The 12,621-nt window shown below is 46.1% G+C and overlaps 1 protein-coding gene across 1 annotated transcript in view; it reads right to left on the bottom strand.

Moving 5' to 3' along the window:
• Nucleotides 1-4,704: 4,704 nt before the first annotated feature.
• hsf4 (heat shock transcription factor 4) overlaps nucleotides 4,705-12,621 on the bottom strand; it is a 19,238-nt gene continuing 11,321 nt past the window's right edge. Inside the window, exons 7-12 of the mRNA XM_008295780.1 lie at nucleotides 11,097-11,196; nucleotides 9,051-9,169; nucleotides 8,741-8,962; nucleotides 8,512-8,629; nucleotides 8,319-8,384; nucleotides 4,705-4,819 (exon numbers count right to left, since the gene is read on the bottom strand). Of these exons, the coding sequence (XP_008294002.1) occupies nucleotides 4,760-4,819; nucleotides 8,319-8,384; nucleotides 8,512-8,629; nucleotides 8,741-8,962; nucleotides 9,051-9,169; nucleotides 11,097-11,196 (685 nt within the window). The 3' untranslated portion in view covers nucleotides 4,705-4,759. The remainder of the gene's footprint in view (nucleotides 4,820-8,318; nucleotides 8,385-8,511; nucleotides 8,630-8,740; nucleotides 8,963-9,050; nucleotides 9,170-11,096; nucleotides 11,197-12,621) is intronic.

Genomic DNA, 12,621 nt, shown 5'->3' with positions numbered 1-12,621 from the left:
AGACCAACATCCAACCTTCCTTTTATCTCAAAAATCCTTGAAAAGGTCGTGGTAAACCAACTATGTGATTATCTGCATGTAAATGGCTTGAATGAAGAGTTTCAGTCAGGATTTAGAATTCATCATAGTACAGAGACAGCACTGGTGAAGGTCACTGACGATCTTCTTCTAGCTTCAGATAGTGGACTAGTGTCCGTTCTGGTTCTACGCTTTAGGAAGCTAACCAGGCTAACTGGTGGATCTTACCTGTCCAACAGTAAACGGGCCAGATCCCATCCTCTGGTTCAGCGGCTGAACCCCAGATTGTCACTGTCCTTCCAGTCTGACCTTTGTCAGTTGGTGTATTCGTATGTTTTGGTGCTATGTCTACCATTTTGTGGCTGTTTACCGTCTGGAAACTGATGGCCAACTTCTTACTGAGTCCAAACATCACCTGCATGCTGCTCCTGGCTGGAGGACAGAAACGCTGTGACCACCATGAAATATGAAGAAAACAGGAAAAAACAGACAAACACACCATCACACACTTCTTATGGATCATAAATGATAACTGAGAGGACATAAGTCTGGTAGTTTAGTAAAATTCTGCATAGTGTGCATTGAATCCATTTCTGACGTTCGTCTGATTGTGATGCAGCATGAAGCTAACGCTAACCCTAATGCTGACGCTAACGCTAACCCTCCAGCTGACGGAGCTGCTGCGCCGGTCGCTAAGCTGGAAGTCTCTGCTTCAGGAGGGATGTAAACGGTAAAATGCTGAAGAGCGCGTATTTGCAAAAAGTAAATGCTCACAAATTCAAGATGCACTTGAAGGAAATGATCGGAGGTGTGTTTTTAGCTTTTATTTGGTTTTAACCACTTAAATATCTCATACACAGGTGGAGTACATTCCAGTTTCTGTGACTCTCTGTAACAACACTTTAGTCTTTGCAAAAAAGAAAAAAATCCATTTAAAACAATTCACATTTTCAGCAGAGTGTGGCCCACTTTCAAAAGCATCTCAGCACTCAGATCATCTGCGTGTAGGACCAGAAGGTGCAGCAGGGTTGGTGCTCTGCAGCTGCTTCATGTACACAGTGTGTATTTAAATGCAGATTTCTGTGGTCCGTTCATAATGCAGAGGTGCTTTTGGGATGACAGGCTTTGTTACAGCAGAGATCTTCTCACTCATTGAACAAAAATACATCCTTATCTATCTGCAATCTTGACAAGCATAAATGTCATTTAAACACACATCCATTCATTTCAAGTGCAAATGATTAAAATGGAAAACAGAATAAATTAAGAACACAACAGCAACTGAATGTGTGTGTATTCATCACTCCTTGGAAAAGTCATTAACACTCATATTATCATCAGGAACAAGAATAAATGCTAAGTCTAAAATGTACTGTATGCTCTCAAATATCATACAACTGTGATTTTTAGTGCAATTTCACTTGTCATACACCACAGCTTGCCTTCCCTCCCGTTTCCCTGAAGCATGCACAGAGAAGGAGCCTTGCTGCTCCAATGTTAGCCTGCAACGCATTCAGCACCTGCTTTTGACTGGAAAACTCAACATGATGTTGAGGTGAAGCTACACGTTTCAACATGTTCTGTCATTTCTTCAAGCTGTTCTTTCTCAAAATATCAGACACATTCAAACCTGACTTTGTGTATTACATCTCAAGAATGTCTTTTCAAACCTTTAGCAGAATCAGACTTTGACAAATCGAGATGCATTGCAGAGTTTCTAATATTAAATATGAGAACGCTATGAAAATGCTGAGCCCTTTTCAAAAAGCTAACGCAAATTGCTGTGTGGTTTTGAGCGCAGCGTGGAGCCGCGTGGAGCCGCGTGGAGCAGCGTGGAGCAGCGTGGAGCAGCGAGGAGCTGCCTGATGCTCAGCTGGGATGAAATTCTTTTAGTGCTTGGAGAGCTTTAACATTCACATAGGAGACAAATCTCTATATGTTGCATGCATAAATGCAATCCTAAAGCTACATTACTAGTTCTGACTTAAAGGTTACAGCGTGACTGCCGAACAGCTCACAGAGCAGCTGTGGTCCGGTCGGACCTCGCTGGAGGCTCCACTGCAGCTGACATGCACCTCGCCAGTCATGTAACAGCAATTTGAGGCTTTTGTCTGGCTCAAAGTGAATAGCAGGGCTTTCAGAGTTGCAGGCTAACATTATCCTTCTGCAGTGCATCTTACTGTGGCGTGTTCCAGTCCACCACTCACAGCTGCTGCTTCCTACATTCCTATGGTCATCCATGTATTGCAATGTTGTGAGCTCTCACAGGTCTGTACAGTATTGCACAATTCAACTCATCTGCAGGAAGTTTCCAGAAGTATATTTAGCACTAACTTTAAATTGTTGCCTGCAACCAGTGCTAAGGACTAATATTTTACATCAAATGGCATCATATCTGATCCAGATACGCAAACACTTCTTTATTTAGTTGCTTTAAGTTAGAAACGCTCCCTCATCCTGCCTGGACTGCTGTGTATGCACAGGCAGGATGACAATAAACTGGATCTGATCCTCAGGTATAAATTAATAATCCAGAGAATTATATGCATGTCTTCAAGCAGATTTTCAGGGTTCTGTAACGGCTGAAGTTCTGCAGGAACCACCCCATCATACATGTAATGAAAGAAGTCACCCATAAAGATGCTTTAAAGACTCGTTCCTGGACAGCTGAGGATTAAATAGTGTTCTTTTATGAAAAGCATGAAACCAGTCCTGACTCCAGAATGCTGGTTTTATCCAGGTGGCAACTTCTGGGGGCTAAAAAAGGAAGTCTTGCAGTTCCGTAAATGGCCACATGAGGCCGATTCCAAAAGCGAGTCGATCCCCATAGACGGCCATGTTAAAACATCCAACTTTACAGCAGAAATAAACACCGTTACAGCCTGGAACAACAATAGATTTTGGTCTCTGTTGCTAATTTCCATGTTCTTGACAAGCGCCCAGGGAGTGAGTCCCTATAAAGCTCGCCCTTTAAACTGTACTGAAGGTTCTGCATAATTAGGGCGGGGTGTCTTTGAGTGAAAAGGTGGGTATTGTCTTCGGACAGTCCATTGCCCGGAGACGTCTGTGTGGCCCACCTCAGCTCCACCTACGCTCCATCTCTTTGCACACTTTTGGACCAACCAGTCGAGGAGGGCAAGTAGAGTCAGACGCTGCCAAGAGGGCGACGGCTGGAACTGCAACACTGAACATCAAACTGCCGTTCCAGAAATGTATGCCTCATGTCTTTTGTCCACCTTTACACACAGTGAATGTTTCATCAGGGTTTTATGCTTCAGTGTGAGTCAGTGTGTCGCATTTGTTCCAGACAGCTGCAGAGACATTCAGGGCCTCTCGTCTCAGAGACCATGGAGGCTGAGATCTCTTTTAGACACGTATGTATGGAGCAACAGAGTGCTGGTCATCTACAAACAGAAAATCAATGACCTGTCATCATAACTATATATAACTAATGATACAGATTGTGCAAAAATGCAGTCGTGTTCATGCTTTTGTCAAATGAGAAGTCTGTCTTTTCATATTTCCTTGAAACTTCACATTTAAATGGACAGAAGTGAAATAAGTTCGTCTCTGGCTACGAGTCAGGCCTGTGCAAAGATGCATTAGATGGGTGTTGGTTGTGATGCGCTTCAGCGTGGCTGAAATCCATATTCTTGATAGAGAATCCTTTGGTATCACAAAGGCTGACAACGTCTCAGTGATCTCAACATTTATCATGATTTGAACTGCATCGAGCAGATTACAAGCCCTTCCATCTTCTGCACCTTTGCACAGACTGAAGAAAAAGCACAGAACTTGCAAAATATGCTACATTGCTCCCCAAGATTGTCTTCCACAGTGGCTCCTTTGCCAAAGTTTGCTCTTGGATACAAAAAAGTATTTTGGTAATAAGGCTTAAATAATAGGAAATAATAACTTCTATACATCCGTGGTTTTATAGGAAGAAAAAGTCACCTCTACAAGCAGGAACGCCCTCTCAAACAAAGACTAAAGTGCAGGAGCCAAGATGCACCGTCTGCATCCAGCTGGCTCAGTGTCGGAGTCGAGATGTAATCAGGTCAGAACACACTTGTCTGTTTGGTTAACTCAGGAAAACTTAGACCAGCATCTTTCCCTATGTAGGTCATGGCCACAGAGCAGGCGGCTGATGGATGCGATGGCAGTCAGCTAACCAGAACACATGAGCTCTGATCAGTTCATCTATAGAGGCCTGCTGACTCTGTAGGCATGTAGATGTGTAAAGAATAAAATGAAGCCACGTGTAGGAAGCAGCCTGGCAGGGCCGTGGATCAGCTCATGCAGGGTGGACTAATGAGTGTAGCAGCAGCTTCTGTGGCCTGAGGAGGGAAACAAGAGGAGATGACAGAGTCTGTCCATGTTAACACATGGAGGGAACAACAGCTGACTGACTGATCTGGAGGCTGAACCCAGGACGCTGCCTTTATCAGCACGGTCCGGGACAGTGCACGTTTCTCATTAAAGACAACACAGCTATAGATGCTGTGTGTGTTGCCCGTCTGGTCTCATTTAAAACATGGACTCCATGTGCACACGTATGAGGTCTGGACTGATGGAATCATGTCTCCCTGGTGCGACAACGTTGGACATTTAATACAGTTCAGCACAAAAACCAATGCATTAGTTTGATGAAGCCCGGATACACTTGATCACATTGAAATAAGTAAAACTGTGAGAATGTTTTGTGAACGTTGTACCTTCCACGTCAGCTGGCAGCACACACTCACTGCTCCTCACAGCCGGCAGCCGGAAAAGCCTCTGCTTCCTGGTTCTGGAACATGTACTGTGACAGAACACAGATTAATCACCTGAAGCCCTGCTGCAGACAGCGAATAGTAAAACATTAGCGTCACACAACAAATGCATGTAGACGTCAACGCGTCGCTGTACGTCCATCAATCATGGAGCCGTTCATGGAGGCTGGGGAGCATTTCAGTGTGCAGTGGACTTTCATTCAGGAATCATACAGTTTATGCTTTAAGTGCTGGTGTGAAATACTAGATGTGAACGGGTCCTTGGACACCAGGACGTAGCCGTGGCCCTGGTACTACTGTCTGGTGTTGTCCTGAACTGATCCTAACGTAAAAGACTGAAAATGAACAGCAACAAAAGCAAACCAGGCAGTTAGGAATGAAGCCGTTGTTTTTGGTAGTTTCACTGGACATGTTGCAGCTGTTCAGTTTTCTACTTGTGTTTCTGAGCCCCTTAAAGTGCAGGACGTTGTAAATGAATGTCCAGTACGATTCAGTGTAGAGCATCAGCCACAGGACTGGAACATACTCATACATCAGAATCCTCCTCTGGAGCAAAGAGATGTTCCTGCAGAGCAGAGGTTCCTGGAGACGATCTGTGGGTAAATGACACAGCGTATGGCAAACTGAGGTGCTCTCTAATTACTGGGAGTACTGCTGACTGTCAGCTGCACAAACAAAACCAAACAGAGATGGAGGAGAAGTCAGCTCTCTCTGAGCGTAAAGAAATCTGCCTCTTATGGAGATAAGTACAGTTCTGGATGACGACCACTGTTTAGAGAACTGCTGCTGCTGATGATTCGCTTTTACATGAGCTTGTGCAAAAACAATGAGACTGAGGAAAATCTATGTCTCTGCAGTAGCACCACTTGTTCTTCTGGAGGGTTTCTGCTGTGGAACCAGCAGCTCTGTTTAACATCAATGAAAACATTGATGCTGTGTGAACAGAAACTGACTGTGGTGTTCACGGCTTCTCAGACTGCTCTGACAGCATCTTCTCCTCCTGGAGCCCAACAAACTGACGGTAAAACACATACAGCACCGTTCACCTGATGGACAAGCTGCTGTACAAACCAGGAACCTCACTACAGCACAGGAGCTGTCCAGATCAAACATAAAGAAAACCTGTCATACCATGAGAAGGACACTTTCATAAGGACTCCAGGGATGACAGATGAAACAGTCGGGGGTGACCTTGCTGCTCTGAAACATGACCCTGGTAACTCCAGTTATTGTCTGACTGCTGAGCACTGTGTTCAGTGTCCTACCACCAGTGTGATGAACTGTAGTGCTAGCCATGTCGTGTACAGACCTGAATGCATTCGTGCCTGTTTCTGCGTAAACCGTCACTAAAGGACTCCTAGAGACTGAAGGTACGTATACGTCTGGTGTTGGACATCTGAACTGTCCTGTGGACAAAGACTACATGGAATCACTTCATGGGGATGATTGGACCCCAAGAGAGTTATTAGCTCTGGTGCCAGGGGTAGGGATAAAATCCAACGCCTCGAACAAAGAGAGGCATATTGGGTCGAGTCCCTCAGGGCCGCCAGTTATCCCAGCTAAACAAGGGATTGGACCTTTAACCTTTCTTATTGTTCATACCTGGGTGGCTCCGTAGGGGTTTTCTTTTCTTTTCTTCTGTCTCCTAAAAGTAGTGTTTTCTCTCTAAAGCTCTATAAATTGTGCTCAGCCCAATGTCTTGCTTTAAGATCTTGTACACTGACATCACCATTGCTTGTATGCGTCTGTATTTGTGGTTTTATGTTGAGGTTTTCTTCCCATCGTGAATTTTGTCCAGCAGCATCCTTCTATAGGAAAGTGTCTGAGTTGTGTGATGGAGACCAGAGAGGAAGCCGTCTCAGTACCTGTGATGATTGCATCTATGATTACTGTAAGTCTGTTGCTTTGAGTCTCCAGATCCCAGTGGCATGCTTTCTGTTGTTTATTGTCTGAATCCCACTAAAATTCAGACATCTGGCTTTTCAAACCTACCTCGAGCGCCTGGACATGATATTATGTCATTGTTTTGGTTGCCCGTCGTCCACCCTCCTTCACGGCTTTACATTATGTTTCTCATTCATCCATTCACACACCAGTGGTGGGAAAACTGCCACACATGCTGCTCGCCAACTCAGAAATTCAATATCTTGCCCAAAGACACATGGAAGGCCTGGGGGTCAAACCATGTGATTAGTGACAATTAGCAGACAGTTAACTCGACCAACAGAGCTCTGACTGTCCAGTGATGCAAGACATGACGCAGCTGGCAGGTAAAAACTTCCAGTGTTTCCATTTAACTCAGTTTGTCTAAAACATGCTGAAACAGGTTTGTCTTCATACGCACTGAAGACTACATGATGGAGGGATTTAACATCTGAAGCCACTCTTGTGACAGATGTGACAGGTGTTGCCCCCAGTTCCTCATCACAGAAAAAGAAAAAGCTTTCATGATGAGACGGCTGAAGAAGGCAGCTCAGGGCAGGACTCAGTGAGGAGCTGCTGCTGTGGGACACCCAGGCTCAGCCACCAGGTCCACTTTCACATGCTTCTCTGGTTTGTAGAAACATCTGCCATTGTTTCATGGCTCCGAGTTCCCACCTCACTTCTCTTCAAAGTAATCTTGAAAATGCAGATTCAGAGGATTTTTGGAGAGCTTCTGAATATTAATGAGGTGTTTTGAACATTTCCTGTGACAGTTGCTGTTTGTAAGAGGTTTTCACATGAAGACTGTTGGAGGTCCATGGTCCGTCAGGACCAGAGCTCTGACACTGGAAGTAAAAAACCGCCAGGAGCACGAGTTTCTAGCACCTGTAAGGGTCACATTGGACAGTCACATCTTCCTCAGCTACACAACTGACTGTTCTGTCGCAATGCCAGTCTTCATGCACCATTAGGTTCATTTATCTGTTAAAGTACGACATCTATGTCATTCAGGAAGCCGGAGAACCCGATGAGAAGTCCAATAGAAAGATCCCAGGCCCAGGCCTAACCCGAACCAGGCATCTTCTAGCTGTGAGGCGACAGAGCTAACCACCGATCCTGAATTATGAACCAGCTCCACAGCAGCTTCAAGCATATTTTAGTCATTTTTAAAACATCTGAATGCCTCCAGCTTTGCTGTTTTGTTTACTCACTGCTCTGATGTCAGCTGTTTACAGCTGAGGTAGCAGTCGTGTTAACCGTTTGTCAGCTTAGTGTTTACAGCGTGCTGCAGCGCTTCCAGGTGGTGAGAAGGTGCATTTGCAGGTTTCAGGATGGTTCTGGGGAGGACAGACATTATCGCTGCAGCCAGAGAGACAACAGTCTGTTCATGAAGTGCCAGACATGCTCAGTGCTGCTTGTTCCTCGTTCATAGAGTCCTTTGGTGTTCAGAAGACCTCCAGCTACCTGCAGACTAAACAGCCTCGTGTCGAACACAGTCCTCCACACGACCGTCATAATGATCAGTGAGCAGGGGGCCTCATTCTGTCCTGTAGTGAAACAGAGAAGCTGCCAGCATGGAAACACAAGTCACACTCTGAGACTTACTGATTTGAGGTTGGACTCCATCTCTGTGAAGTTCCACTCAGTCAGAGGCAGGCTTAAACTGAAAGGCTGCAGAGAAACAGGAGGGAGACCAACATGCGCTCAGATCAGTACGAGGTCAGAATTCAGTTCACTGGCTTCATCTGTAAGCGACTAGTCTCTACATGTGTGTGTGTGTCCATGCAGGTCCACTGACGTCCATGACGGCGCTGCCTCCAGCCTCCACGGCGCTCTGCTGATGGCTCCTGAGCAGCAGCTGCTGCAGCTCCTCCAGACTCATGTCTACGTTCTCCACGGTGTCTGGAACCTCCACCCTGCACACACACAGTCACATGTAGCACACAGACGCTCAGCTCTCACACCGCTGTGCAGGTTAGATCTGTCAGCATGAACATCGTGTCCTCTGTCCACCTGGGGGCGCCTACCTGTCCAGGGCTGGTCTCTTACTCCTCCTCTCCCCCATCGCTGAGCCCCTCCCCTCCAGAACAGACTGGACCATTGCGACAGGGAGGACGGGGGGTTCGGAGGAGCACACCTCACAGGAGGAGGCCAGCGCCACAGCCTCTCCTCCCCCCACACCGCCTCCTTTTCCTCCTCTAACTCCTGGACTCACAGGCTCCTCCTTAATGAGCATCAGGCACTTCTCCCTGTTCGGGCAGGACTGTGTGTCAGAGGTGGTGACTGTAGGAACTGCAGCGCATGTGAGCAGAGCAGCAGACCTCCTGCCTCACTCACCTGGTTTCATCAGGTTGCATCTGAAGGGCCATGCTGGCCTGAGACATGTCAGTAACGTCTGATATGATTGGTCCTCCTGTCAGCCCACCGGTGGAGCAGGAAGCAGTATCACTGGATGGCTGAGGACAGACAGAGAGGAGTGTGAGCTGTGTTTGTGCTGCTTCATCCTTCCATGTTCAGCCCTCGGTTCCATCGTGCTGCTCATGTGTGCTCAATAACCAGCATCACTGATTTACATCCTGCAGAATGGAATAACAGGTTTGGCACTGCTGGACCAAAATCAGTTTCATCAAACAAAAAATCAACACAGCTTTCAGTGTTAGTCTCTATAAAGGTGCTGCTTGGCAACTGGGCCCAACAGGACCTGGTGTACGACCACGATCTGTTCACGGAGTGATGCTGCTGCTCTGGTGCTTTGCTTGTGTGTTCTCTATTTTCTCCTACTTTAAACTTTCCCTTTCCAAAAATTCAGAGGCAGAACTGTGCTTTTTACTCTTCTGTATTGATTCAGTAACACTAGCTACCAGCTACTTCACACATTCAGTTTATTCATACAAATTCTATGATTGAGAAATGATTGTGTAGAATTCTGACTGATCATAAACCCTGATTGATCCCTATTGAGCAGACGCTCACAGGCTGCCCAACAAATACAGGAACTGAAGCAGTTCAATCCTCTTCAGCACCTTCATCATTACTGTGACTGACACACGGATGCATGAACGATGGACTTCATTTAGAAACCTGTCATTTGCATGATGAGCGCTTTGGTATTTTCAGTGTTTTAGTTACATTTAAATGCATGAGCTTCACTTGTAAAAGAGTATTATTGGTACCTTTACATATAAGTAAAAGATCTGAGTATTGTTCCACGTCTGGTGTAGAACAACATCTGTAACAGGCTGAGATTCAGCACGACTGCATGAGTCAACAGTTACATGTGAAGAAAAACGAAAAGCAATCAGCTGAACACGTTTGGCTGATCACTAACCGTCGTCACAGCTCACAAATGACCCTCAGATGACATATTAAAATCTATCAGATTCATTTTTCTATTGATTGAAATGCAAATTCTGAATATAGACTAACATAAAAATGAAAATGAACAGCTGTGACTGTGGTGAATGTTTCGCTATGTGAAGCTCGCCTGAAGACGGCGTGTACATGTGGTGTCATGTGAGGTCTGGGAAGGAACATTCTGACATCAAATATTTAGCTCTGACCTCACAGCACACGTCCCGCCGGTGAGGTTGTTCTACAGCGTATGCCGTGTACCACCCAGTGCCATCGTCATATAGATTTAATGGAGAGCTGGACCACATTGTTGCTGTCACTCAGGGAGGAATGAGGCGACTTTAACAGCCCTAAAGCTCCTTAAATGAGTACATAAAGGGACTGAAGGCATTTGCACCTTCCTATCTGTTTGGTACGAGACTGCTGAGCTGCTTCTGTTGCTCTGTGTGATGAAACACTTACGTGACAGTCCTTGGCAAACCAGAACACAAATACAGTCAGTTCACTTCAACCCAAGGTTGGGTTTTATAACCCACAGAGGGCGGCTTACAGCACATCTGTAGCTGTTCAGGGCTGTCACTGCACACTGCTGCCCTCTGGTGTTTCTACAGCGTAACAGCAGGCTGTGAGAGGACTCACATGGACAACAGGTTCTAAGTAGGCTTTAAATGTAGGGCCAGTGAACGTGGCTGCTTCTGCATTCGGAATGATTTGAGCTCCATCAAATGACTTTGAAGGAAAACTCCCACCATGGCGCTCAGAAAGGCCAGCCAGTAGCTTCACAGTCGCAGTGGCTGCCAGCAGGGTTTGTGCTGAATGTGGAAGGTCAGCAGCAGCACAGCACTTCACTCATTGCAGTTTGCAGCAAAATGTGTCATTGAGGAACAAATGGAGTATCAATGACGATGTTATGGAGAAAAAAGTCTGTAAACGAGTCTACATGTGACCAAAATCAAGATCCAATTTAATGCCACCTCACTGTCCTGCAGCTGTGTGATTTGTTAGAGGGCTGCAACGTGCATGTTTCCTCACCGACTGGATGTAGAAGGGCTCGTGCATGGCCTCCATCGGGTGGCTATGGCTGAACTTGGAGGCCGGAGGGCTGGGTGAGCCGTCGTCCAGCATTAAAGGCCTGCAGGGAACATTAGTTTCAGTCAGTCACACATCTGGACTCGTAGCAGCTGTACCGAGGAACGGCAGGAACAGAACCACCAGAGTGCTGATGAATGACCTCCATCCACTGACGTGGACATCGTTCAGTTTACGTCGGGTGTTTTTTGATTTGTTTGCTCTACAATCTGTCTTTCACACAAAAACTCCACCAGATGTCCTGACTGATAAGTAACTGATCAGAAACACCTGGCAGACCTTCACACCTGCTGGACAGACTGCTCAGAGGAGAAACCTCTGGGCCTCAGTGAGCCCCAGAACTTCAGTTTATTACTAAATAAATGCTAGACGGAAAACATGCCCACTTCTGCTGCACTTTGTGAACAACATGCTAACATGCTAACCTCAGATGTGGGAAGATTTAACAACAACAACAAAACAACAATAATAATAATAAATGTATGTATAAAGTGCTGCACATATAAAAGTGACAAAAACAACAACATATACCGACGTTCTGAAAGCTTCAGGCTGACGGCTGATTCTGTTTCCACTGACATATAAAGCTGAGGATGTCGTATGTGCGGTGATTGGCGGTAAACTAGCGTGTTCCCGTCTGTGTGAAGAGATGACGAGGAGGCTTTAATTATAGAGAACAGCAGCATGTTGTGACACATGGTAGAAGTGGTAATATTGCACTTGGCCGTATTACGGTGGTGATAATATTTCATTGAGCTGTTTAACCCCAGCCACAGAGCAGCTGTGCAGCATCAGTGTGCTAATGCTGCGAATGAAAACACATTAGCGTTTGTTGCTGTCATTAATATTTAAAGCAGCACTGAGCTGCTAACGAGACGACACATCTGACTGGCTGTTTGTTTGTTTTCCAGGCTTTGGATACCTTTCTAGATCGTGGATATGTGGCAGGAAATGAGGCGCTGCATGACTCATGAGGACGGGCTGACGGCACAGAGACGCCAAACGCAGATCAGGAAGTGTGTGAAGGAAACACAGACATGCACCAGGTTGTGTCACATGAGTCCTGACCCAGAAACACACGTTTCTTTGGCGTTTCGGCGCCCCGGCGGGCCTTCTCTTTCTCGTGTCGGCCTTGTTCGCTCTCAGCAGCAAAGCTGAAGCAGCGTTTTACACACACAGGCTGCAGCAGGGTCACGCACTCTGCTCTGCCTTCACACTCTGTCAGTGTGTGTGTGTGTGTGTGTGTGACCCACTGATTCAGCACTTGTCTCCATTCACAGCGTTGTTCAGTTAGATTGTTCAGTTTGTCAGCTGAGCCAGCCCTTCCCTCTGCCCCACTCTGGCTGTTTGTCTCACTTTGTTGATCGCTCCACTGTGTGTGTGTGTTACTGTGTGTTACTGTGTGTATGTGTGTTACTGTGTGTGTTACTGTGTGTATGTGTAACTGTGTGTGTTACTGTGTGTGTTA

Source organism: Stegastes partitus, unplaced genomic scaffold (genome assembly GCF_000690725.1).
Source record: "Stegastes partitus isolate 25-593 unplaced genomic scaffold, Stegastes_partitus-1.0.2 Scaffold1076, whole genome shotgun sequence".
NCBI classification, from domain to species: Eukaryota; Metazoa; Chordata; class Actinopteri; family Pomacentridae; genus Stegastes; species Stegastes partitus.
This window is presented reverse-complemented; position numbering and strand designations above follow the sequence as displayed.